This window comes from Lonchura striata, chromosome 2, assembly GCF_046129695.1.
Source record: "Lonchura striata isolate bLonStr1 chromosome 2, bLonStr1.mat, whole genome shotgun sequence".
In the NCBI taxonomy this organism is placed as follows: Eukaryota; Metazoa; Chordata; class Aves; order Passeriformes; family Estrildidae; genus Lonchura; species Lonchura striata.
The window spans coordinates 30,006,179-30,033,922 of NC_134604.1; the positions used below are offsets into that span (position 1 = coordinate 30,006,179).

A 27,744-nucleotide genomic window follows, 5' to 3' on the forward strand; every position below is an offset into this window, starting at 1 on the left:
TTATTTGCCTGGGGAAGATGCAGAACCTAAATGCAATGAAGTCAGGAAAATCAACTGAGTTTTAATAGTTAAATTAGGTTTTGCAAAATATCCCACTTAAAGAAGCATGAACTCCAAGTTAATGAGAGCTTGCTCTAGAATAGTCCTTCTGCAATTTACCTTTCCATTATGCCAGGCCATCTTTTCTCTTACTCCCAAACACTGTGCATTATTTCTAGGGGCAGATAGTCATCCTGATCTGATGGGTCCTACTGTACACCTGAATGTAAACTGTAGCAGAGAGAAGTGGCCAATACATGGGAATAGTGGGTTTCTTCTCAATCTCCAAGGTAAGGCAGTGCATGGAAGAGGTAAATTGGAACCAAGGTAGGATGAAGGAGATGTACAAAGGTCTATGTAAGTCAGATACTAATTGCAGGATCCTCTTTGCTCCCTATGTACAGAGTTTAGGCAGTCATGGAGCTCTTTTGCTGAGTGTAAGAGACTTTTCAGCTGGTGAGACTTTGAGCCCTGAACTCTGTCTAAGAATTGATTTTTAGGCAAGATTTTGTCATATTTGAAGTGAAGCTTATTTCTCACGCATGTCTAACAGAATGTGTTTTCTTCTCCCCTGGGAGCAGTGGAGTGAAGTGCAGCAGATGATAAATGGTACCCCCATCTACATGTACCAGGACTGCAGTGTGCTTTCCGAGGGCGACACTGATCACTGGCTTCGCACCAACTGGATTTATCGGGGTGAGGCAGCCTCACGCGTTTATGTGGAGCTGAAGTTTACTGTGAGGGACTGCAAGAGCTTCAAAGGTGAAGTGGTGACCTGCAAAGAGACCTTCAATCTCTATTACATGGAGTCTGAACAAGATGTTGGGATCCAGTTCCGCCGCCCACTGTTCACCAAGGTCTGTATTGCGGAGGGTGAAGACTGAGTCATATCTTTCAGCTTAAACTTGTCATATCTTTCAGCTTAAGCTAGGTGTGTCTTGCTGGCTGGGACAGGCCAGGAGAACCAGCATGTGGGGAAGGGCATGGATAGTAAGTGCTGTCCTCAGAGTAAACTTTACCCCTGGTGCCCTCTGTGATGCTCAGAGCAGTCTTTGCCACAGGAGGCACAGGAGGTTTCAAACGAGATCAGACCTGTGTTCTGTGTAACCTCTTATTTAACCAGACACCACGTAGGTAAGGATTCTAAAGGGTTGTGACAGGGCTGGATGGTTATACCAATTTTTAGAAATAGTAAAGCAGAGACCAAAGGAATTTTACTTGCCTTAGGGAATGAAACAAGATTAGACCAGGCAAAGAACAGAACCCAGTTCAGGTCTCAGTGGTCCTGATTATTTACTCTGATTGCCGTGAGATATAGGGTCTTGTTTCATAAACCCAGAGGTGATGGCTTTACTACAGTGAAATTCTCCCTGGTGTGAAGGTATTTAGCACTGCTGTATTTTACCTGCTGTTTTCTTCAATATTGTGTACTCTTGCCATGGAAACATTGGAATTTCAGAACAGAGAACCTCTGCTTTGTTTTCTTGGAGGAAATTCTCTAAGCCAATTCTGTTCTAATAGAAGCCACAGACCTAAATTATTTGACTGCCCTTTCCTTTGCAGTTAAAATGGGTTGTGATGGAAACAAAGAGTAGAAAAGGCCACCACAGGCAGAGTAGAACTCTGGTAACTGACTCCCCTCGCTCCCCAGGGCTTCTCCACCTCCCCTGCAGCCTACAACATGAATTTGTGCAATACCTCCACAACTCCTAAATGTGCCTTATGATCCCTGCCAAATGCAGCTGCTCTACAGAGCCTTTCATCTCCCATCCAACTACAAGGAGTGGGTGGTGTTGTACAATGGGAAGGGGCCTGTGGAGGAGAGGATCAGTTATCAGGCTCTCCCACCAAGAAGAAAGGCCACCCCACCTGCAGTCCAGCTCTTCCATGTCACAGGGTGTCACAGAGGCCTTTCCCATTTGCTCAAGCATGGAAAATATCCTCACTCACTCATTCACTCTTATCCTTTGTTTGCAGAGGCAATGGGAATGCAAAAGCATGGGAGCATTTTTCACCCAAGTACCTACAGTGCTGAAATATGTTGAGTGCTGCACAAGGAGCATCTTACACTAGATTATCTGAACTGCAGCAACTACAGCCTAAAAGCAAGTGGCTGTAGTTCCCTGACTGCTTTCAAAGAACAACTCTTGAGTGCTGTTGTGGATTTACTGCATGCAATTTGCAAACAAAGAAAATTATGACAGAAAAGGGGCAGTTTTTGAAGACCTCTGAAATCAGAGACTTGGAACACAGGGTACTGTAGAAGACCAGTGAATGACTACAAAGCAGTTGAAGGAGATGGAAGAAAGGCAGAGGCAGGAAAATATGCCCACCCCATTTTTAACACCTCTTCCAAGTGCAAAGAAAGCATGCAGTGCAGTGGCGTTAGAAGCAGCTGACTAGACAGCCCCTAAAAGGCCTTAGTATAAAAGAAGTTTGAGAGAAATGGGTATCTCAGCTGCTGTGGCCTGTTCAGATGGTAAAGCTGTTGTCTTTCTCTTTTTCATGTAGCTCAACACCGTGGCAGCAGATCGAAGTTTCACGAGCAGAGACATCGAGTCGGGGGCCATGCAGCTGAACACAGAAGTGTGCCCCATTGGGAAGCTCTCTCGCCGAGGCTTCTACCTGGCTTTCCAGAACTCTGGGGCGTGCGTAGCCATGGTGTCTGTCCGAGTGTATTACAAGACTTGCCCGGAGGCAGTGCGGGGCTTGGCCCGCTTTCCAGAGACGCTGGCAGGGTCAGAGGGGCTGACAGAAGTGCCTGGGGTCTGCGTGGAGTACGCTGCTGAAGAAGTGGGCTCTCCCCCCAGGATGCACTGCAGCACTGACGGGGAGTGGCTGGTACCAGTGGGCCGATGCCTTTGTGCTGTGGGGTTTGAAGAAGTCGATGGGAGCTGCGTAGGTGAGTATGCAGACACTAGCTGTAGGCCATGGGAGAGGTTCCAGAGAGCTAGAGATCAGAGTATCTGTAAGCAGAAAGTGGGATCAGGAGACTTACTGTGGTCTACCTCTCTCTTGCTTACCCCTCTGTATCTTATATCTTTCCTTCTCCTTACCTTCTCCTTAGCTTCTCTTTTTCAGTTGTGATTTTTCTCCTCATGTGTCAGGTGTAAGACCTGCACACACCTCTCCACTCCCTCTTGGGCTTCATCCAGGAGCTTTCAGCTATGGAGCTAGTTTCTGTGAGCTGTAACTATGTGATTGACACTGACTCATTCAACAACTGGTTCTCAACCCTTGAACAGGAGCCTTGTTCTCTCAGGGCAGACGGGTCAGACACACAGAGCAGGGTGTTTGTCCCATGACTAGAAAGCTGAGAGGGGGGAAGATTTCTCTGCTGTCCCTTGTTCTTCTTTGACTGGAATGGCTCTTCTGCCATGGGAAACCATGTAAAGCATATTGCGCAATAGCATGGTGCCTGCTCTTCTGAAGAAGAGCAATTAGCAAGCAAAAGAGTCACCTGGGTGCTGGAGTCACAGCAAGCAAGGGTTGTTGGAGTAAGAAGTGCAGGGCTCTCCCTTGGCTGCAGAGGGGACAAGATTTGGCTTCTCAAGGCAACTTAGTTTGACATTTTTGGTGTTTTGGGGGATATGTATTAATTGCAGGGAGAGAGGTAAAAGATAGCAGATCTTTGCTCTTGTTGCCAGAGGTGTGTGGCACAAGGCTAAGGCCATAGAGATCCTCACAGTGCTCTCATCCAGCAGGTGCCCCATGTCTCTGCTTTGCTCTGCTACAGGGATCTGGTGTCTCTATGAATCCCTACTGCTTGCTGCTCATTTTGCTTGGGGAGCTGGAGAAGGTTGAAGCACAAGATCCTTGCCCTCCTCCAGCAATCCCCTCTCTTCGCACAGCCCAGCCAGTTTTTCCACTTAGGTGCTAGAGAGCTCTCCCCGCCCTCCTGAGAGCACTCCTCTGGGAAGGGGCAGGGAAGCTGTCATGTCTGGACAAGCCTCGACTGCTATCGCAGCACAGGTTCATTCTACATCTGTGCTTTCATCCCACTCCGCCCAAGTACAGCTGCAGCCAGAAGTATGTTTTGCAGGATTAGTAGGGACTGGGTGGAGAGGAAGGGAAGAGGGGAGAACCTAGCAGGAGTAGGGAGAGGTACTTCACGACCAGAATAGTGTCTTACTGAAGCATTGGGGGAGAAGGCGAATGCAGGAATGCAGGGGGGAGTATCTTAGGATCTGCTCCCTCAGCAGGAAAGTCCAGACTGTGCAATGGACTGGGGGTATTGCAGCTCAGGATAAAGACTGAAATCACAGCTTTTACTTTGTCCTCAGAAGAGATGAGGACTTCTTCAGACATGTAAAGTGTGACAGGATGGAAAACCTGGCAGTGTCATTCTGAGATTTGCCTGGAGTAGGGAACAAGAAAAGGGGAAAGCTGCACCTTTGCCTTTTTAACAGGGAAAAGAACCTGACCTCTGTTACAGAACAGGAGACAACAGAAAGCCAGAGGATCAGGTCCTTACCTAGTTCCCTCAATATCTTAGTGAATTCTCAGCTGTATAAAGCTCTGCTGGGCGCAGAATGGCTCACCCACCCCACAGTCCCAGACAAGCTGTGCCTGCCCCAGAGCATTCAGACTTCGCTGTCCATAAACCCAGAGCTCGTGATTAACTTCCCCAGGTGTGTAATTTGCTGTGCCCACGGAGGCTGGCTGCGCTTCGGCTCCCTGCCGGGCTCTGCCGGGCGGCAGGTGAGCCGAGCTCCCCGTCAGCCCCGCTCTGGTGCCTGCAGCATTCCCGGCCGGAGCACCTGCAGGAATAAGGAATGCAGGAGGCACCCCAGCCATCCTCTCTGCCCTCTGGTGCTTGGCGAGCAGGCCCTTTCCCAGACTTGTTATTCCCCCCGCGCCGCCCGGAGCGGGTGCCCGAGGCCCGGGGAAAGCGGGGCTGGGCGGGGGCCGAGGCTGCTGGCTGTGCGCCCGCCTGCCCGCCCCCGGCCCGGCCGCGGGCAGCCGCCCCTCCGCCTCCGCTCCCCGGGGCAGGGCGGGGGAGCCGGGAGCGCCGGGAGCGCCGGCAGCCCCTCCGCACCGCCGGGCCGGGCCGCGCCGCCCCGGGGCGGGGCCGGGCCGGGCTCCGCGGGCCGCTCCCGCCCCCTGCCGGCCGCCGCCTCGTGTGGCCGTGTCCCGCCGCCGCCCTCGCCGCCGGTGTGTCCCTTCACCCGGGCACCGCCGCAGCTCCCGCCCTGCCGGGCTCTGCGCTCCCTGCAAGGCGTCCCCTGCCTGCAGCGGCTCGGCACCGCCGCTGTGGGCGGTGGGCTGAGGCTCTCCTGGGGTCCGAGGTACCTCTTGTGTAACACAAGGCTTATGAGGAGCTGGGGTGTTCAGCACGGAGGCTCAGGGGACGCCTTATCCCTCTCTACAAACCTCTGAGAGGAGGGTGTAACCAGGCAGGGATCAGTCTCTTCTCCCAGGCAAGTAATGACAAGACAAGAAGACATAGTTTTAGCTGGTTTAGGTTGGACATTAGGAAGAATTCCTTCATAGAAGGGGTGATAAGACATTGGAATGGGATGCCCATGGAGGTGGTGGGGTCACCATCCCCAGAATTGTTTAAGAAAAGACTGAGTGTGGCACTTAGTGCTATGGTCTAGTTGACATGGTGGTATTCAGTCACAGCTTGGACTTGGTGATCTCAGAGATTTTCCAGCCCAATTGATTCTGTGATTCTTGCAAAGGTTCCCAACCCCAAATTTCTATAATTTACTTGCAGATTGTCTCAGCCTGATAAGTGTGTATGTATATTGTGTCATATATGGCAGGTAGTATTATACAGGCAACATCAGAACCTCTGTGTTATACAAGAATGTGGCCACGCACTTCCTTTGTTTTTCATGTCAAAGCTCTCCTGACCCAAACTGATCCAATGTCAGGAACTCTGAAATCTTATGCTGGAGCAAAGTGGCAGGAGGCCTCAAAACTTTCATCTTCAGTCCAGCATGTAGAAGTGTTCTCAGTTGTGAGCAGCCTGAAGATCAAAGTAACTTTTACTGCCTCTTTCTCAAAATGATTATTTAATCTGGAGTATAAATGGAATCTCTTTGGGCTGTGACAATCAATACTTGAGCCTTTTAATTGTTTTTAATGGCCTTTGCTATCATTAATCACATAGTTGCACGATTGTATCTCAGAATGATAGATTTTCCTAAGTGGTTCTGCCATTTCCCGGAATCACAAGGTGCTGGTTGCTCCTACTTGTGATTATTTCTTTTTTTCTGGGCTCTTTAAGCATCCCTTCTGCAGACTGATGATAAGTAGTCTTGTTTGGCCTGTGTTAGTGGAAAGTTTTCAAGGTCCCTCAGGTGTTCCTCTTAGTCACATTTCGTCTTCTCGGTAACGAATCCTGTCCTATACTATGCTCCACCACAGTAAGCCATTTGTGTGAAGCTCCTGAACAGATGGCTTTCTCCATTGGGATCTCCTGAGGATTACACAGGATATTGTTGCTTTTATAGTGCAATATAAAAAGGGACATTCCCTCAATGCACAAGTTAAATGCAAAGTGGTAGCTCTGGCAGAAAATTACTGTATGCATTTCTCCACCATCTCATTAGTGATAGGTTGGTGTTTTCTTTAGCTAGAGAACATTTGATTCATTTAGCACAGGGTGGCAAACCATTAAAATCACAGGCTGCCTTAAGCTCCGTCATGATTTTCTCCTTTCTGCTAACTCTAGAGGCATTGACCTTGAGACAACTGGTAAGCTGACCAGTGCTTCTGTGGATTGAACTAATAGTAACACAGCAAAAACAGGTTGTCAAATGTTATACTGAGAGAGTGTGGCTGCTCATTTTTGTAGGACTGGAAGTAGAAAACACGTGACACCTATTCTCTTGCAGTCTGTGTTGGCTCCATAGCCAGTTACGCTGAATGCTGTGAGGTGAACTGATGGCTTCCTAGATATTCCCCAGGGCCCTGCTAGGCGACGCTCTGGTACAACACTTGAAATCAGCAAAGATGCACTGCTAAAAAGCCTACTGGCTACCTCATATGAAGTCAGCAAGCAGAAGACTCTGAGGAGTGCAAAGATTTGTTGCTATTATTTATGATTCTTGTTTGTGTGTGGAAAGCTTGAAGGACAATGTAAACCAGTCTGAGTTTACATTGGAAAAGGTTTCTGAGGTTGACTGGATTCCATATTCATACAGCATCTGAGGAACAGCATCATCAGCATGTGAGGACTTAGATCCCCCTTCTTTGGTCTGCAACTCCTGTCATAATACTGATGCTACCTTGAGTTTGCATCTTCCCTCTATCTGCTCTGAGATGATTGATCTAGAAGACTGCCAGGTGTTCCTTCCAACCTAAATATTTCTGTGAACTAAAAAAATGTAGGCAGATAAAGGAGTGTTCAAGAAGCTGAACAAAACTACCAGGCAGTTTTTTGTTGATCTGGGTTTATTGATTATGTTATGTTGGCTTGTTTGTCCTTCCACAGCCTGCCAGCGAGGGTTCTACCGCCACTCCCTGGATGCTAAACGCTGCCTGAAGTGTCCCCCCAACAGCTTGTCCAATGAGTCAGGGGCTACATCTTGTTCCTGCAATGCAGGCTTCTACCGAGCACCTTCGGAGGGCCAGAACATTGCTTGCACCCGTGAGTTGCACACAGAAAGAAAGAACAATATCCAAACGGGCTGGGCGATGAACTTACTGAGAGCAGCACCACAGAGAGGAACTTGGGGGTACTGCTGGGTGAAAAATTGGGCATGAGCGGGCAGTGTGAGCTTGCAGCCCAGAAAGCCAGGTGTATCCTGGACTGCATCAAAAGCATGTAGCCAGCAGGGCAAGGGAGAGGATTCTCTTCCTCCACTCTGCTCTTGTGAGACCTCATCTGGAGGGCTACATCCAGGTCTGGGGCCCCCCATACAAGAGAGCCATAGACCTATTGGATCAGGTCCAGAGGAGAGCCCTAAAAATGTTTGTGGGACGGAACACCTCTCTTATGAGGAAAGATTGGGAGAATTGGGGTTCAGCCTGACAAGAGAAAGCTTTGGGAGATCATCTTGGGGCCTTGCAATACTTAGTGGGGCCTGCAAGGAGGATGAAGAAAAGGTTTTTATACCAAGGCCTGTAGTGACAGCACAAGGGACAAAGGTTTTAAACTGAAAGAGGGTAGATTTAGATGGGACATATGGAAGAAGTTTTTTATTATGAGGGTGATGAGACACTGGAGCAGGTTGTGGGTGCCCTATCCCTGGTTCAAGGCCAGGTTGGATGGGGCTTGGAGGAACCTGGTCTAGTGAAAGGTGTCTCTGCCCATGGTGGGAGGGTTGGAAATAGAAGATCTTTAAGGTCTCATCCAACCCAAACCATTCTGTGATTCCATGAACAATTACACGGAGGAGAAAAGAAAAGGTTGGAAAATGGGAATGAGAGATCAGAGAGGGAGAAGCTGGGGTGGAGAGAGGGCTCCATTTGAAATGCACCAGCAGATGGAAAGCTGTCACAGAACTTATGGCATTAACAGCTGGATCTAACTCTTCCTTCTGTACTCCCTGTAGGCCCACCCTCGGCTCCCCGCAATGTCAGCTTCTCCCTCCTTGGCACCCAGCTGAGTCTGTGGTGGCAGCCACCCAGTGACCACGGCGGGAGGAAGGACCTGACTTACACAGTCTTCTGCCAGCGCTGCCACTTGCTGTCCTGTGAGCCCTGTGAGGCTGGTGTGGTGTTCTCCCCCAGTGCCTCTGGTCTCACGAAACCTGCAGTGGATGTGGATGGCCTAGAAGCTTACACCAATTACACATTCACTGTAGAAGCTCATAATGGTGTCTCAGGAATGGGACCTGCTCCACAGAGAACTGCTCCAGCTGTCTGGGTCTCAGTTGGACATGCAGGTTAGCAGAAGCAGAGAGAATTTCTTCCTGCTCATCACGAAAAGGAAGAGGAATCTCTGTGAATATTTAAGCTTTCTCCATCTTCTCCTTCTGCCTGACACATGTGTTGGTATGGTATGATAAGGATTCTAAAGCACCTCTGCCTCTGGCATGTAAAGTCCATTAGTCATATTCCTTGCAAATCAATGTAGCAGTAATCACTACGAACCAAGAGCTATGAATCCACCAAGAACTTAACAGAGGTGAGGAGGATGAGGCACTCCTGTCACGCAACCTACGTATTGTTACCTGTGTGACAGGAAGAATGACGGCTGTGTCATGAAATATTTCCCGTGACTCAGATATTGCAAAACACCAAACACAACTGAAACCCTGGTGTAACTGGAAAATAAAAGGTTTTGAAAGCATGGAGGGATGAGGATGTTAAATCTTGACACATTTCTGTAGGTTAGCTTCAATCTGGCTAGTTTGGCTGTCCTGTAAATACTTTCCAGAGCACTATGAAATGTGATTATAGAAAAGTGACATCACAGTGCTCAACAGCCCTTGGTGCATTCCCCGGGTTCTAATTTAGTAACAAAATATGACTTTTCTTCCTGATGTTATGCAGGGGCAGCACAACTCTGAGCTAGAAAAGCAGAGATACTTTTGGCTTGCCTCATCACTTCCTGATGATGATGAAGGACAAGGAGAGAAGCAGGCTTAACTCCTCAGTCCTTGCAGACTCTTGAGAATTATCTTTTTATTCATACATCTTTATATTCAGCAGCATGCATTTGCAGGCAGCTGAGAGATTTTGAGCATTGAGTTTCACTGTACCCTTATGCAATGCAGCTGCATTCATAAATCATTACATAGTATAGCTGTGCTACTGCTACTGTAGGAGCATAAAATCCTAACATTTTTTATTTCAAATTGGACACTTTCAGTGCAGTCCTGGAATAAATGTAATTTCTTGGAACGTGGATTTTGTTTTGAGGGCCAAACACAGTTATGCTTCCACTGTTGGGGCAGATGCACACTATTCACAGGAAGCAATTAGCACCAGAGACCTCCTTTCCCTTCCACCACACAGGAGGAAAATTACAGTGGCAATAAGACAGTTCCAGTTGCATGGTATGACCAGATATTCTGGTGGAGAGAGGACATAGTTTGCATTTTGTTTGTATTTCTCCCTCATGTTCTCCCTTCTCTCCCACTGCAGCTCCAGTGACAGTATCCCAGTTTATTCTGACACAGAGAGATGACAGTAGTCTTTCTGTTTCTTGGCTTGCCCCACGGCAACGCAGCCGGACCTCAGTGGAGTATGAGGTCATGTTCTTTGAGAAGGTAAGGCCTGCCTGATTTGCTCTTCCCCCTTTCACCCAAAGGGGCTGGAAGTGTCCTCTTGTTCAACATGCATTTGTTACTTGATCCTGTTTGGTTCCTGCAGGGGGAGGAGGCACGGTACACAGTGAAGCACCTTCTTGAGCCGAATGTCACTCTGCGAGACCTGCAGCCAGACACAGCCTACCTGCTCCGTGTGAGATCCATCACACCCCTGGGGCCTGGGCCCTACTCCCCAGAGCAGGAATTTCGCACCCTTCCACCAGGTAAAGGACAAGCACTGGTATCTCATATGGGAGAAACTCACTTCCCTGTCAGATTGTATATTCTCATGGTACATGGATCTCTTTTTGTGTTCTGCTGGCTGTAAGGCAAGACACGACTCTCCTGAGTTCCTTGTCACCAGAGCCAAGCCTGTTGCTTTGTAAAGACAAAAGGCTTTGTAAAGACAAAAGGCATTCTTGTTTCCTTGTTGTCTTATAAAATTTGCTTGCACTTACACCTTTAGAGCTGATCAGTCTCAGTTTAATGTGTTGTACTGGCACAATACTTCAACAGACCTTCATTTAGTTATTGAAAGACATTTTAATTTGGCTAATGTTTCTAAGTATGAATGCTGGTCAAATGATTACCATATGCCTCCTTTTGTGTGCCAGTTACTAGTGAAAAGGAGAACTCAGAGGACCTCAGCACTATTTTTTCCAGCTTTATCAGTTCTACTGTATGTAGTCCAGCTCTTGAATGTAGCTCTGCCCAAAGAGATGGTATGTGCCACTGGAAAAAGTTCTTAATCTAAGTACAATGTGTGGAAGGCTAAGCTGTCAGGGCCACAAGATGATCTTTCTCCTGTGTCAAAAAACATCTTATATATGCCCAGCATTCAACCTCCTCTTTCCCTGCGTCACCCAGAAGCTTCCCCTTAAGCTAAAGTTTTCTGTAATGGAATTTGCTCTCTCTTCATTCCACAGGCTCTTACTGACCCTATGGATAACTTTAGAAATACATGTATTGAAGTGCTACATTTGAAAGACTGATTTCATTGTAATGAAATAAGGACATGAGGAGGAAAGCTAAGGCATACCTTTATGTAACTAAATACTTAACAGAGTCAAAGCTGATAAGGATTTGGGATACCATTACTGGAATATAAAGGTCGGGTCCTTTCTGGCACCAGGAGCTTTTGGTAAAATCTTCATGAAGTCACAGTGACAAGTGATGATAACAAAAATGATGTTTAATCATTAATCATTTATTACAAAGGCCCTGTGAAAAAGATGTAAATTTTCATGCAAAATATAAGTTAGAAAATACCTTCATCAATATTATGCTTTATTTCAAATGAAAGTTGATCAGCTTATCATGCCAAGACAAAGGTATTTTGAATATGAAAGGGATTAAGAAGAAGTGCCAGCAAGGTTTCATTTGATGAGGGCTCTTGTTTGATAATACTAGGAATATTTTTCAGCTGTTATAGTCTGGGAATATTAGTGTAGCAGGATTTGCAAGAAATGGCAATTTTGTATTTGAATATGAATTTGACAATTTAGATCCCTTAAATTCCTGCAGAAGTCCTCTGTATCTAAAAATTTCTCCATTTTATTAATAAAGATACTGTTTCACCTTCCAAATCTTAGCTTTTTGATTTTAACAAAACAAGGACATTAGCACGGTCTCTTGATTTCTGCTTAACTAAGCTGATGATTTTTAATAATTTTAGTGGGATGAGTCAGAAGAAGAATAACTAGTGTTAATTAGGCTTTATGGATGCTGGCCATTCAACTCGATGTTAGGAAATACTTCCCCACACAGGTCTGTGTATAATTTGTTCCTTGCTTTAAAATCTTCTAATTTATATAAAAAAAAAAATATTCAGAGATTTTCTTTCTTCCATACGTTTTCCTAAGTCTCTTTTGGGAAAATATTAAAAATATGTAGATTCTTGTTACTTCTCCATTAATGCATTTTATGTCCTTAATTTTGTTTTTTAATTATGGGAAATAAGTTTTTAAAAGACCAGCAGAGGTAATATAGCATTTTCTCTGATGAATTCAAATGTATTTTGTGGAAATGCCTAGCTTTAGCTTGAGAACCTAAATGGAAGAAGACAGCCTGTGTTATATGAATACTCTCTCAAAGCTATCCAATCACAGAATGAAAACACCTGATGCTCAGTTTTGAGAAAATAGGAATATGATAGACTGCAAGTTTGTAAGTCAGTACTTGTTTCAGGAGTCCTAAGCAGTGAGGGGCTTTAGTTAGGGTAATTAGGCAAGGGACCAACCCCAGATATTGATAGGAGGGAGTATAAAATTAATTTTATAAACAAGAAGAGAGTCACTTTAGACTGCTGGGGAAAATCATGTCTTTGCTTTGCCATAGTTTAAATCAGCTACTGAGCAGGATGAATGGTCTGATCTGAAAGGATTGTTGGAAAGGAGTGGGGGGGAAGGAACATCTGTTTTTCACTTTTGAAAGTGTCATGACATTTAAGTAGGAAATCAGACATAGGGATGAATTATTCAAGTGGAAGACCAAGATTGTAGATAAGAGTTAACCAGATAACCACCAGAAGGTGCTCCATGCACATGAATAACAGTGTGATAGGCCTCCCTATCTGGTGGTTCTGCTGCCTGGAAGACAAGTGGCTGTAACTTGCCTAATGCCATTAACTGGTAGAAGCTGGGTGGTATGGTCCAGACAAACACATATTGGTCTTTTAAGTAATCTGGCCTCTCTCTTTTTTTCTGCAGACACTGGAGCTCTGTCTGGTGGAGTCATAGTCTCTATTATCTTTGGAGTTCTCCTATTTATTGGTCTAGTTGTGGGATTTCTCATGTTTCGGCGAAAGTAAGTATTGAATTTTGGTATTGCAAAAGGTATAGGTGTAGGAATAACTGAGCTATGGGAGCTTGAGAAAGGGAGGCCCAGATTTTTCACAGGATATTGTATAGGTTAGTTAGAGAAGAAGAACACCAGCATGCTGCAGCAAGATGGAAAGGGTCTCAGTAAATAATTTAGATTAGCAGGATTGGAGGGATTGATGCTGTTGGGAACAGAGGAATATGTCATGATTTCTCAGTTTTGTTATCATCCAGCAGTATCATATTGTTGCCATGACAGGGGAATTGTTATGGTACAATAATTTCTATAGCTGCTGACCAGTTGAGTGGTAATGCATGTATCCAGTAATTTCAAACAATTTTCCATATACCATTACTGCTAGGGTCCTCTACCCATATACAGAATTCTGCTTTCCTTCTCAATGTCTATAAGGCTGCTGTTGCTTGGTTTTAAGAAAATCAGATATTCTACTGAAAGTGTACAGAAAACATAAAATAAGTAGAAAATTGTCTGTAACGCAACACAAAACTCCCTGTATGAAAAAAGAAGCTCTATTTCTAAATGTTAATGAAGCATCACATTTTATTGCCAGCTATACTGTTCCAAGTGGGTGCAGTATCTGGTCCCACTTTGCTCTGTGCTACCCTGAACTCTGTCCCTAACCAACTAGGACAGACACCTTGAAAGTCATGCTTTTGCCTTTGCTGTTTGCTGACCATTTTATTTTTATGACTCTTTCTGATATTCCAGGAGGGCTCGTCGGAGACATGCACGGCCAGATTACAATACTTCAGGCTTTGAGCGAGGTGAGGTTCAAAGGGGTAATAAAATCAGGGAGAAGCCTAGAATATGTTGGAAGAAATGAAAAGAAACATTAGTTTGAAACCAGACACTGGCATGGCTTTTCTGATGTAATGTGCCTCTTCCCACTACAGTTCTACTCTACAGTGTAGGTTTGGTAGATTTTTTTACTGCCATTGTCAGAAGCCCATGGATTCACTTGTGCTTTTGTCATTATGCTTTAAAAAGGTTGTCCAAAGAGTTGACAGGTTAATTTGCTCTTTGGTTTCCCTTTACCACAGAGAAGGTCTGGTTGAAACCCTATGTAGACCTGCAACCTTATGATGACCCCAGCAGAGGGGTGCTGGAATTCACTAAGGAACTGGATGTCTCTTGCGTCACTATGGAGAATGTGATTGGAGAGGGTGAGTTACTTATTGCTCTCCCTGTCTTTCCGTTTCCCCACACTGTTGTATTGATGTGGTAGTCTGTTATTTTACAGTTTGTTCTTCTGTAGTATGTTTTAATATTCCTTGTTATACGTTTGTAATGGATCATTCTATGTATTCCATTTGGCTTCCCTAATAGCTCAGTCCTGAGTTGTTTACCACAGTTTTCCCTGCCAAAATGTATGTCAATCCACTTGTCAATCCACCTGTTCCCTTGTCTTACCCCTGTCTGTCTGTCTGTCAAAGATAGGACATTCCTTTGATTCTGGAGTGTTCCCTGTCTTTCATCCCTTCCTCAAAGCAGAACTGGATTGTAAGGTTTGCTCCCTCCCTGTGTTGGCTTCTATTGGGGAGCCCTTACCCTGCACCCCTCCCCTAATGTCCTCCTATTGGTCACAGGTTGTGTCCTCGCCGTGTTCCCTCTACCCTTTAAAAGCAGTCCTTTCATGTTCAGAGTTGTCACTTGCTCTGCCCCTCTTTGGGAATTCCCCCCTTTGGGAATTAAATCCTTGGAGTCTCAGACAAGTGTCCTTCCCTTATTCCTCTGCCTCGGTTTCCTCATGTTCTGTGCCTCTGCTGTGCTCCCCACGCTGCAGCGATCACTGCCATCCATACCAATCTTGGCAGAGACTCAGGGGCGGCCACACACGTCTGCCCCCTGGCCACAAGTGGGACAGCGAGCCGGCAAACCTCCACCCCGTGGCCACTGAGAGCCAGACTCATTTTGCTGCCTGTCCTTGAGTTCATCTGTGACATTTTGCCTCTGGTTCTCTTCAGGGGAGTTTGGGGAGGTCTATCGTGGGTCCCTGCGACTCCCGGGGAGAGAACGTATTGTGGTTGCCATCAAGACTCTGAAGTCAACATATTCAGACTCGCAGTGGTGGAACTTTCTGCGTGAAGCAACAATTATGGGGCAGTTCAATCATCCAAACATTGTGCGTCTGGAGGGAGTTGTCACCAAAAGTAAGTAAGAGTGTGTGAGAGAGAGTCCTGGGATGAGAGCAGAAACTGGCACATTTCTCAGGCCTTAGAGAGCTTGCTGTCAGAGAGGCTGTTCTGGGAGAACACAGGCATTGTTATGTCAGAGAATGAGGAAAGGAGGAGAGGTACGGATTTCCAGCAGAGTCCTGAGGCAGTGTTAGGAGAGATCTTCTAGGGCTGGTGAGTAGATAAGAAGTCTGGATTGTGTGAGGGATGCTGCAGGGTCATATGTGCGATACAAGGGGGAGTACAAGATCATTGGGAGATGTGTAAGGAGAAGGGGCAGCCAGCTGTGCCACTGGAGTGGAGGTGTTAGCTGGGCTTGGACATGGTTCTCTGTGTTGGGGAGTATGGAGAGTATTGAAAGGCATGAGTAGAATTTGAAAATGGCTGAAACCCTCTTGTCTTCCTCAAGGGAGGCCAATGATGATCATCACTGAATATATGGAAAATGGAGCACTGGATACCTTCCTCCGGGTGAGAAAGTCCAATCTGTAATAGGCTTGTATACTGCCAGAACTTGCACTTGGCCTGGATTTAGGGCTGTAAAATAAAACTAGAAATAAGATCCAGACATCCACTTACTTTCTGCTTACTGACATTTCCAGTGTCAGCAGCAGAAGCTTAATGCCATGCAGTTTGTTCAGTGACGAGAGTGGCATCTTTGGTAGTTGAAATGCAGCTTCTTAATGATGACTGGAGACCAGCGCCAGTCCCTTAGTGAGAACCTGCTGGGGCCTTTGGGCTGTAGCACTGCCTTTTTGCTTGTTCACCACTGTCCACTTTTGTATGCTGATAAGGTCAGTGACTGGAAACGAAGCGGATTGATGTCACTTCTCTCACTTCTTCTTCCACGCAGGAGAATGAGGAAAAATTTAGCCCTGTGCAGCTTGTGAGCATGCTGCAGGGAATAGCCTCTGGCATGACCTACCTTTCAGAACACAATTACGTGCACCGGGATCTGGCTGCTCGCAACATCCTGGTAACACGCAGTCTTCAGTGCAAGGTGTCTGACTTCGGTCTCTCCCGAATTTTGGAGAATGATGCAGAGGGAACCTATGAAACCAAGGTAATGCAAACCAAATATTTCAGCCTTGTAAATTAACTGTAGGCTCTGAGGAAAACCTACAATATAATTGCAAGTTATGGTGTAGATGGTTCAGAAGGTGGTGCTTTAGTCTCTGGAGTCCAGGTTGATTTTGTTTCCTGAGAAATTCAGAGGGACTATGTGTTAAAATGAGAAGGAAAATAAAAGGTATGATCCTTGGACTCCGTTACTAAATCTAGCTTTGAAGATAGCCTTGCTGTGATCAGGGTTTTGGACTAGAGTCCTGTCCATGTCTCTTTCAATGGAAGTTCCAGTAATTCTAATGTGTGGTGTCCTTCAAAGCAGAGCTGTGACTGGTATCAGGCTCTTACTCCCACAGCAGAGATTTTGTGTAGCATTCAAATGAACACAGGCTTAAATTCATTTACTTTCCAAGAATATTTCTCTCCTTTGAGAAATTTCTCTGGGGTGGTTACATGTCACTTCAAATGAAGTGGGCTCAATCTCTGAACCACTTTGTAAGGTCCTTGCATGAAAACACTGGAGAAATACAACTCAATGATACATGCTGAATACTCTATGTTTCTGCTCTTTTACAGGGTGGTAAGATTCCTATCCGATGGACAGCTCCAGAGGCCATTGCTCATCGCATTTTCACCTCAGCCAGTGATGTCTGGAGCTTTGGAATCGTCATGTGGGAGGTGCTGTCATTTGGTGACAAGCCATATGGGCACATGACCAATCAAGAGGTAACAGACATTGAGTTCAAGAGCTGATTTAAAAAATAAATGAGGCATGTGGGAAAAACTTTTGTAGATCTACCTCAGCCTGCAGTCCTGACTTTCTTTTGAACACATAACTACTGTTTGCTTCCCTGCTTAAAATCCAACCAAGTCAAGGGCAATAAGTATTGAGGTGTCAACAGCAAGAAGCCAAATTAAAGAGTGTTTAAATCAACCATGGCATTTGGATCTGGGGGATACTTTCTATTTGTTTTGTTTTCTCCTTCCTCTAGCTCTGGTGCATTATGTCTGGTTTCTTTCTAGGCTCAGCACATACTGTTAAAATTATTCCTTGGATTTTGTTTCCCGTTCTCTCACTGTGCCAGGACCATTTGGTCCTCACTTTTCCTCACTTCTCAGGAACATGTCCTGAGAGGCAAATGAGAGCTAAACTAGTAAAGGACTGAAAATATATGCATATGCCACTTAAGCTTTTGTCATTGCTTAGGTGTTTTGATCCTGTGCCATGCTGCCCAAACCCTGTGTCATACATGTGTAATCTGCACCAACCCCTCCCTGGCTACACATTGTGAAGTGGAGAATGGCTGCTTCCAGAGGTCTCTGGCTCCTCTTCTGCCCTCTCTGCTCTTGGCCAGATTTCTCTGTGTCCTCTGTGCAGGTGATGAAAAGCTTAGAGGACGGGTACCGGCTCCCCCCGCCTGTGGATTGCCCATCTATCCTCTATGAACTCATGAAGAGTTGCTGGTCACACGATCGGATGAGGCGGCCTCATTTTCAGGAGATCCGGGCACAGCTGCAACATTTCATCTCAAGTCCCCAGCTCCTCCGGCCTGTTGCAGACTTTGATCCCAGGTAAGTGGGCAGTCAGCAGAGGAAGAGGAGGGGTTAACTGGGATACTTCACCTCCCTGTGCCCAGCAGGAGGAGAGGCAGTGAGAGCAATGCAGACTGGAAAGATGCACCTTGAGTGCTGTATATGCAGAAGATAAGTGGTCATCTCTGTCTCCTGGTGACAGAGGGCAGAGCCATTGGCCTGCTCTGACCTCACTGTGCAGAGAGCAGATTAGCTGGCTCAGCCCTGGTGGAGGGTGCTTGCTTCCCCTTTGGTTACTGTCTCCCAGTGCTGTCCATTTCAGGTGGTTGCTTGGCTAACGAAGGGTTTCTGTGTCTCTAGGGTAACACTCCGTCTCCCCAGCTGCAGTGGATCTGATGGGATCCCCTACCGATCCATCCCCGAGTGGCTGGAATCCATTCGCATGAAGCGCTACATCTCCAACTTCCGCACTGCTGGCCTGGACACCATGGAGTCCATTCTGGAGCTCACTGCTGAGTAAGTGCAGGCCAGGCTCCCACAGGCCACCTCAGGCTGTGCTACAAGTAGCTGTGCTCATCCCTGTGCGATCTCAACAGGCACTCATATTTATTTGGAAGGCTTTTGGCCTTCCTTCTCCATGCAGTTAAATGGAAGTGGACTGGCTTCTTGATCTAAAGGGAAGAATCAGCCCAGAACTGGGAGCAGCCCAAACTGTGAGATTAATTCCCAGCTATTATGTCCATGCTTGAGGTTCTTTCAGGGGTCTTCAGCTGCACTGAAATCATATCAGACACAAACAGCAAGGGGAAAGAAAAGATGGCAAACAGATCTCTAACCTGACTGTCTCCCCACTGTCGTAGGATTATTTCCTTGTTACACAAACTCCATATAGGTTAGTGATATCCTCCCCACTCCATCAGCCAGGCACTGTTGTGTCATAGAGCAAATCTTTCTGGGCTCCTCAGGACTCAGAACACAGCTGTGTTATTTTGTCAGGGATGTTCAGCCAACTCCAAGCAGGGCAGTTACATGAAACAAATGAGCAGGCACCTGCTGAAGGGTTGAGACATGGCCCCTATCACTAAGCTGATTTAATCACAAGTCCTGATTTATTGGGAGCACAGGCCTAGCAACGAGGTAGAAGAGGTCAGTTGACTGGGTGGGCAGAGGTAGCCAGGGGAGGGCAGGAATATCTAGAAGTTTCTTCCTCTAGAGAAAAGGTGCATTAGGAGGCACTGAGGAAAAGGAAGCTTTCTGAGCTAATGCTTGGAAACTATTTCTGCCCTTACCCACACTCCCATCCCTAAAGAACAAGAATAGCAATTATTTTTTTTCTTTCTTTTCCCATTTCCTTCAGGGACTTGAAACAGATGGGAGTGTCACTTCCAGGCCACCAGAAGAGGATCTTGTGCAGCATCCAAGGCTTTAAGGAATGATCAGTTGTTGCATTCTTAAGCTTGAAAAATGCCCATCCTTACCAGATATCACTTGGAATCATTCCTATGGCAATTGCTTCCAAATGAGTGACTGGACAAGCAAAGCAAAACAGCCAGGACTGAAAAAGCTCATGAGGCAACACCACCTGCTCTCATTTCTGTTCCCCCTTGCTTTAGCTCTACAGCAGCCATCAGTATGTTTCAAAGCACTGGTCTTAGAAAATGTTCTCTGTTTTCTGCAGTCCACTTTGTGCAGCACTAAGCAGACCCTGTAGTCCTCATTCTGGACTTTCAGACACTCAGTATATCACATGGAATACAAAGTGGGTGGCAGGTAGTGGATAATGTTTTAAGATTGGAGATGAGGGTTCAAGATAGACTGGGACATTCAGGAGCAGGCACAAGAATACAGACAGGTAGAGACAGGGCTCATTCACTCCTTGGCATACATTCCTTCTCACTTCAGCAGCCTTCTGTCTTTCTTATTTTGCATCAGGAACAAACTATTCAGTCCTTCACAAGGCTTCTGGTAAGTCATCCATTTTTTAATGCCAGCTATTCTTGCTGTGAACATCACCCTGTGGTGTACTTCTTTCTTTGGAGGAGAAAATGGGAATAGAAGTACACTCCACTGTAACTTGTGTGATCACATCACCTCAGTGTGTTGCTGTTTTGCACATGCACGCTTCAGTGGGGAGATTTACATCTCTCCAAACTGCTTAATACCTTCTCTTTTGCTGTGGACAGAAACCCCATACATATCCATTTTTCTCTGCCCCTTTTTAAAAGAGCCAATAGTCTTGTTTGGCTGGAGTAGGGTATTTTTAACAGAAAAATGTGTAGGTGGTCTGTCTTACTCCTTCTCTGTGGAGGAAATGTTATTATTTATCAGATCTCAAGACAGTTATAGTCTGTAAATAATATTTTGTAAATAAACCTGTGGCAGAGCAGGCTGTGTTGGAATTCTTTGGCTTATTTCAAATGTGATTGAGACCTTTAGCACACATATAAGTCCCAGCAGGGTCCTTACATCCATCTTTAGTTGTTTCAGCCAATGGTCTTTGTCCATTTAACTGCAGATGTAACATGGAAGTGCAATTCCATTAGGATTAAAGGATACCTTTGCAGCTGATCACTTCAGATTTTTTTTCAACCCATTTACAGGCATATCTATCTAACATCCAAGTCCATTGTTTTACAGATCCTGTACTTATTCCTAAATCATAAATATTAGCAACTACTGCTGTGTTTGATGAAAGACATGTGAGTAGTACTTCTTTCTCCTGCAGACTACACTGTCCAGGAGAAAGAAAAATTCTCACTGATGTTCCTAAGACTTTCTCCCACTTGGGAAGAATAGCTACCTCAAGATTTATTTTTCAAATCTAGGTTGGTGAAGGTGAATGCTACACATTCAACAATAACAGAGTTTCTTTAACTGTATCATGCTCTAAATTCTTAAGGCTATAAATTAACACTGCTAATTCTGGGAAGGCCTTGCTTAACCATAGATGACAGGAGGGCTGAGAAGCAGAGATCCAAAGAACTGCAACCTGATACAAGAAAGCTGGTTTCTATTCAACACAGACCATGGCTACTCAAGTCACTGTAACTATAGCAAGAAGTAGAGCTGTAAAGCAGAGCTCTGAGTTTTTAGTGTATCAGTCTTAGCAATAGATGTGTTTAACATGAAGTACAGGTAACCAGTAAAGTTGCTACCTGGCCGATACCCAAACTAGCAGATAAGCTCTGATGAGGCTGACACAAGATTATGGGCTTGTGTCATGCACATGTAAACTTTGGCTTGTCACTGCAGGTGATACGGAAGTGGGAGTGGTTGATCCAGCAGATACTTGTGCTGCCACACAAAGGGACCTTAATAGGGGGTGGCAATGAGAAGAGGGAAGATTCAGGAAGTTGAACCAAGGGAAAGGCAGAGCCTCACAACTGGGGAGGAATAGTCTCACGCGCCAGTACAAGCTGGGGACTGGAAGGCAGCTTTGCAGGAAAGGACTTGCAGGTCATTGTGAATAGAAAGTTGCACCTGAGCCCTTTAGCAAAAGATGACAACAGTACCTGGGCTCCATTTCAGCAAATGCCTGACCAGTAACTGGAAGGAGGCAATTATTCCTCTTTATTTAAGCATTGGTCAAACACCTGAAGTGTTGTTACCAATTCTGGGGTCTCAGTACAAAGAAGGATATAAACTTAATGGAGCTAGTCCAGTGAAAGGCCACTGTGGTTTTGAAAGGATGAGAGCATCTGACATACAGGGAGAGGCTCAGAGAGCTGGAGGCTGTTCAGCCTCAAGGAGGAGAATGTTTGGGTGGCTTTTATCATTGTGTATAAATACCTGATGGGAGTAAAAAAGGAGCCAGACATTCCACAGTGTTATCCAGTGAAAGAAGTAGCAGTGAGAACACACCAAAATGCAGTACATTATTCTGTTTGAAGGTGAGAAAAACTTAGTGAGAGTTCTTAACACTGGAACAGATTATCCAGGTCTCATCCTTTAAAGTATTAAAAAGCAACCTGCTGTGGTTGACCCTGCTCTGAGCAGGGAGGTCCCCTCCAACTTCAAGTGTTAGGAGCTGCTGAATCAGCTGGCCTGGTAGAGAAAAGGCTGCTCAGTTCCATGTCCTCAGGGTACAGCCAGTAGCAAGCCTGAGCATGTATTCCCAAAAGGCACTCATGCTCAGAAAATCCCCAAGTCTGTAATGTGTGCACGTCTATAAATGCTGACACTGTACATGACTGGCCGGAGGCAGAGAGCACAGCAGACATACAAGCACAGCACAAACAGCCTAATCCTCTTCCCACTCTGGCTGATCAGGATGAACCTGTTAGAGGGAAACACGCATGTACATGATGGATCCCTCTAGTACCCAAGACCAGCCATCCCACAGCTGGCTCCAAGCCCTGGAGTCTGAGCCATTCTCCTCAGTTGTTGGCACCAGGATACAAAAGTCCTCAAGGCCTGAAGCCCTGCTGCAGTGGTGGGCATGCAGATATGCACACACACACACACCCTGGAGCCCTCCAGGAATTAGCCTTAGACATTGACTCTACCCAGCAGCTGAATCCAGGATTCCCTGGTCTCCCTGGGTCCTCACACACAGATGCAAACTTCTATTTCAGCTGGTCTCCAGACCCAGAAGTAGCTCCTGGAAGCTTGAGCAGCTCACTCACACACATCTTCATAGCACTTAGCCAGACCCACAGCCATTCCATGTCCCGGCTCTCAAATCTCCTACCTTACTCACCAGCTACTCTGACTTGATTTTGCTGGTGATAACACAAGGACATACACACCCACACAATACGCATGCATTCAGGTCTGTCCAGTTGCTGGCATTCAGATCCACTTGCACTGAACAGAGACCATGCAGAGAACAACCAAAAAAAAGAAGCACAATTATGAAGACAGGACAGATCACTGATGACACACGGGGCATGGCCAGACAAGCGTACTGTGTACGTGCAGCCACCTCCTTCTGTGCCTTTTTCCTGTCAGTCTTTCCTCATGGCACTTCTCATCCTTGATCACCCCTGTTTCCTGCCTTTGATCTCCCCCCTACACATCCCATACCCCTCAGAGGGGAAACCTCCCTTTAACCCACCAGGCAATCCCTTCCCACAGGATAGGTCTCCTACCCAGACACCAAGGCTACGGTCCCCTCTAATAGTTCTGGGAAGAGCAGAATTAGTGCTTCTCTACCCCAGCATTGCTCTTCCCTGCACTCCTTGGTGTTTGTGGGCACAAGCTTTTAATAATATGGTATAGAAACAACCTCTTACAACAATGCCTACAAACTAGCAACAACTACAGTAAGAAAAATAAATGGATGATTTATTCTCTACTCATTCCTTAGAAAACCTCAAGACATTTACTGGATCAATTTGCAAGGAGTCATTAAAGATTTTCCCCAAACTGGCAAGAGATCAAGAGTAGGTTTCAGGTCTCTGAAGTGTAGAAACATTGGTGCTTAAACAAAGAGGAGTTTCACCTGCAGTGACCATCACAATATTATGCTTAGAACTATGAACATCAAGCACAAACACTTTCTGAGAAGCAATAGTTACGGGCAAAGCAAACAAAATGTGCACTTTTATTACAATCCACTTCCATCTCACTGGAATACCCACCTCTGAGTGATAAGTGAAGAAGACAACAATATTGCTGTACTGAACTTCAGTCTTGCACAGTTTTAAATTAGAGCTACTCTTCAGACACAGAAAAATCTAAGTCTGGAAAGGAGACCAAGAGATGGAGAGAGAAAGGCCATGTTCAGACTCCTGATCTCTGGAGGCTGGGTGGAATAGCCTTATATACATTTGGCAACGTATAAAAAAGCTGTACAAAGGCTATTCTACTGCCAAAGACAGCAACTCTCATGGGTGGCTGAACAAACACACCAGACACAGGTTAATGGAAAAAACCCCACACATTTTATTGAATGCAAACAGTGGTTGGACAGTGTTGTTATTCAAAAGGTTTGTTCAGTTTGAGACAGTTTCTAGTCCAGGAAATGGGGCTCGGTGCAGTAACGCTCAGAGCCAAACAGTACATTGCAATTACTGTGGCTTTCACTGACAGCAGTGAAAGAAACCCTACTGGAACAGGAGACATTCCTCAGTCTGCTGAATCCTCATCCACGCACTGAGACGCCTCCTCACCATGTGCTGCCCGTCCTTCCGACGGTCTTTATTTGTAAACATGCATTCTTTGGACTGCTTTGCTACTCTGGTTCCCAGCCTGGCTGTCCAGAAAATGCACTGGGAAACAATTCATTTTGGGAAGGGGAAGATTTTTTTTTTTTTTAAAAAAAGCTTCCAAACTCAGAAACAGAGCAGTATTTCAAACACTGCCAGTTTAAACTGGCTAAGGAAAAAAAGACAAGGCAGTTAATCAGTAAAATCCATTAGAGACAGAAAAGCTACAGCAGGTTAGCTTTTTCCAGCAACAGTAACAGATTCCCACTATATGCCTCCACACTCTAACCCAGGTGAGGGAGCAGGCAGAGGAAGACATCCTGACAATGAGGTGTCACAAGATATAAAAGACAGAAGCAGTGCCGAGATTCAGGCTTCCACCTTCTAAAGTCAAATCATTGTTCTTGGCTCCATAGAACTGAAGAATGCTCTCAGCCCTTCCCAGCACCTGCCACCAGGCCCTTCTTACTTCTTCCACCAGGCGGTGGTGGAGGTCTGATCTTTCTCCTCCAGAGTCCTGAGGGAACAGCAATTGTGCACTCACCTTGATCACAGCCCCCCAGCCTGGAATATACTGTGGCCAGGAAGCGGTGACAGGAGAACAGGTCCTTTCTTGGTGGGTGTGCAGAGTGAAGTCTAGGAGCAGTGAATCCTACATGAGTGAAAAACTGCGCTGGCATAGTCTCCATGGGTAGCAGTCTGCCTTGTCAGGCAGAGGGGTAGGACAGTTGCAGAGGGGAGGAGTACTGAGCGTGGGGGTCTTGAGGGAATGCCCCCTCCGAGCTCCTCAGCGCGCTGTTTTTGCACGGACGGTGTGACACTTGATACACAGCACGTGCCCATCCAGAGGAAAGCACCCATTCTCATCTGCTTCAATGGACAAGGGCTTCCCACAGTCCTAAACAGGAAGAGGGAGCTCAGTGACGGCCAAAAACAAGGTGAAGGCATTCAAGGACATAAGAAATGCCCCACAGGGTCAGGATAATCACTCACTACCCACTGCTCTGTCCCTGGTGGCACTAATGGGAGATGCTGTTTTGAGGGGAGAGAAATCCCAGCAACTTCACCTCCTACATGCAGCTGATGTATTGGGGTTAGAGAATGCAACAACGTGCACAGTCCCTGTATTCACGCCTGTGAATGTCTAATCTTTTTCTGATCACGCTTCAAAAACACTACAGTTCATTCAGAACAACTTCAGTGTTTGGTCAGCCTAGACAACAAAGGTGCCTAGCTGCTGGTGATGGCACAGGAGACATGGGAGGAGTAGGGCCACCAGGCTTACCTCACACTTGTAACATTTCATGTGGAAATTTTTCTCCAATGCAACAACACGCACTGTCTCATCCTTTCCAGGCTCTGGCATGATAGGTTCACTACACACTGAGCAGCGTGGAGCATACTTCCTGCAACACAGAACCATGGAGGAGACCATCACCACCGTGGTGACATTCAAAGCAGACTTGTTAGCGCTGTTCAATGGCATTAGCAGCAGAGGAAGAATAAATGTTTAGGTGGAAAGACATCTTCACACTTCGCTCACTCAGTTTTAGCTTCATGTTTGACAGACAACATGGGCAACCCAACCCCATACTACAGCAAAAAGAAGCAGGTGTCAGGGAATCTGCCCTCTCGTACCCCACATGCACATGCTCTCTCCATACCTGTGGTAGTCATCCACACAGTGAGGCTGGTTGGACTGGTCCACAATAAAAGAGGTCCCCTCCAGGGGGGTATGGCACACCACGCAGGTGAAGCACTGGGGATGGTATGAGTTCCCAGTGGCCTTCAGCATCCGGTCTGTGATGGTCTGCTTGCAGACACTGCACTTTTCCAAGGTGCTCTGAGCACAAAGAAAACAAATAAGACACGTGAATCCCATCTCCCACTCCCGTGAGGCTACAACGCAGAAAGCAAAGATGGAAGGACGGGAAAGCAAGAGAACAACCACAGCGAGCTCAGTTCCCTCCAGCAGCTTTCATCCCAGTGACTCACAGCATAGCAGTCCTCGCAGAAGGGCTTCTCATCCACATTGTAGAACTGCTGCCCCTGCAGCTGCTTCTCACATTTGAAGCAGGTAAAGCATTCCACGTGGAAGAGGCGGTCCAGGGCCCTCACAGCTGGCTGGGTTCGTGACAGAGGCTTCCGGCAGAAGCCACAGAGCTCTGTCAATGGAAGAGGAAAGGGATCAAGAGACATGGAAACACATCACAGTCTTAATCCTACTGCTGTTCATTGAAGGCACGCACCAGAAGTTGCAGCCTCTGCTGGGGGTGGATGCTCCATATCCTTCATTAGTTTCTGGGTCAGCTTCTCCAGCTCTTCTACCTCCTTCATTGTCAGACAGGAATTTCCCCTAGGTGGATCTGCACTGGAACCTGTGGGTCTATGCTGCAGGAAGAGGAAACATTAAATCCCAAAAGACAGACTCCCTGCCAACCCTTGTCCCTAATAAACCTATTTCTCTAGCCTTTACAGGTCCTCTCTGTTCATCTCTAGGCAATCTGCCATCCACTGTGCTTGATTCTTTCCACCTCTGCATGAAGTCCTACCCCTCTGCACTACAATCTCTATAGTTACATATCTCTTTCTGATGGGTAACAGCCTCCCACAGCCTGGGGCAGATCCACCCTCAACCTCCCCATTCCACTCCTGTCCAAAGACACCAGTCCCAGGGCTCTTTCCCTTACCATGTCTCTTGCAGCAGCAGGTTGTTCTGTTGGGTGTGGCTTCTCCTGCACTTGGGGTCTTTCCCTCTGCTGGGCATAGGTGAAACTGGGGGGCTGTGGTCGAGAGGTGGGGCCTGAAGGTGAAGGGGCTGTGAACTGAGTCTGAAGGGAGGTAGGGTATCTTGTAGAATTTGAGGGAGCCGTTGGAACATTGTCACCTGATTTGGACACAGACTTAGGAGAGCTAGCAACAGGAGATGGGGTGAATTTAGGGGTAGGCTGAGCAGAAGGGAGAGAGGGAGGTGGAGGTGCTTGAGGCTCCTTGCGTTGCTGTGGGGCTGCCCATGGGGTTGGAGTGGGGTTCAAATCCACCCCAGGGGGCTTGAAAGATGAGCTTCCACTTGGCTTTGGCGTGAACTTGGAAGGAAAGGAATGAGGAGTATCTTTGGGAGCAGATGGTATTTCCACAGGGGCTTTTGGGGCCAATGGTTTCTCCAGAGAACCTGTGAATCCCAGAGTTATCTGTAAAGAGAAACAACAGAGAGAAAACAGGCAGTTATCAGCAAGGTGGAAGAGAAAATATGCCATCTATAGCAGTGAATCAGCAGCTATCCCAGACCCAGAACACAAGGGGATTCCACACTGCAACATATTTAGCAGTACTGACAAATTGCAAGAGTGTTCCAGTCCTTCACCAATGCATCCATTCTATGGTTTATCCACATATTTTAATCTTCAGTAGCACCTTTTTCACTACCTCTGTTCAGCAAACCAGTCACTTGTTCTTCCACCTGCAACACTCTGGACAGCTCACCCGGGATTTGAAGGGGTCATTCTTCTCCATGTCATCCAACATTACAGACAGTGAAATCTCAAGATCAATGCTGTTCATCTTGCCACACACCTACACAGCCATCCATGAAGAAAAAGGGAGCAGAGCATGTTACAGGACCAGCCACAGAAATGGTCTATCATTCCCTTACAATAGCATATTTTCATTATTTGGACTGTGGTACAGATCTGCTCCTTGCTTTGAACACATAAAAAGCTGGTGAGGATGAAGAGG

The 27,744-nt window shown here is 46.4% G+C and overlaps 2 protein-coding genes across 7 annotated transcripts in view; one reads left to right on the top strand and one right to left on the bottom strand.

Annotated features, from left to right (window-relative positions):
- The first annotated feature begins 593 nt into the window (after positions 1-593).
- Positions 594-19,558, top strand: EPHA1 (EPH receptor A1). The gene is made up of 16 exons (XM_021549196.2): positions 594-896; positions 2,551-2,941; positions 7,484-7,639; positions 8,547-8,879; positions 10,084-10,208; positions 10,312-10,471; positions 12,956-13,052; positions 13,797-13,852; positions 14,129-14,251; positions 15,053-15,238; positions 15,672-15,733; positions 16,116-16,325; positions 16,904-17,053; positions 17,706-17,899; positions 18,221-18,376; positions 19,218-19,558. Exons 1-16 carry the CDS (start codon positions 594-596, stop codon positions 19,294-19,296), a joined length of 2,781 nt encoding a protein of 926 aa, XP_021404871.2. The 3' UTR covers positions 19,297-19,558.
- A 4,164-nt stretch (positions 19,559-23,722) lies between these two features.
- Positions 23,723-27,744, bottom strand: part of ZYX (zyxin) — a 29,187-nt gene continuing 25,165 nt past the window's right edge. For all 6 annotated transcript variants that reach the window (XM_021549055.3, XM_021549053.2, XM_021549052.3 and 3 more), the window contains exons 4-9: positions 26,700-27,200; positions 26,259-26,400; positions 26,005-26,174; positions 25,674-25,852; positions 25,295-25,415; positions 23,723-24,907 (exon numbers count right to left, since the gene is read on the bottom strand). In XM_021549055.3, coding sequence (XP_021404730.2) covers positions 24,797-24,907; positions 25,295-25,415; positions 25,674-25,852; positions 26,005-26,174; positions 26,259-26,400; positions 26,700-27,200 — 1,224 coding nt within the window. In that variant the 3' untranslated portion in view covers positions 23,723-24,796. The remainder of the gene's footprint in view (positions 24,908-25,294; positions 25,416-25,673; positions 25,853-26,004; positions 26,175-26,258; positions 26,401-26,699; positions 27,201-27,744) is intronic.

Bases quoted from the DNA above. Each gene is read 5' to 3' on its own strand.
- EPHA1 (XM_021549196.2), top strand. From the start codon at position 594: ATGTGTTTTCTTCTCCCCTGGGAGCAGTGGAGTGAAGTGCAGCAGATG. The intron at 897-2,550 runs GTCTGTATTGCG...TTTTTCATGTAG, and splicing joins GCCGCCCACTGTTCACCAAG to CTCAACACCGTGGCAGCAGA. The intron at 13,853-14,128 runs GTGAGGTTCAAA...CCTTTACCACAG, and splicing joins TACTTCAGGCTTTGAGCGAG to AGAAGGTCTGGTTGAAACCC.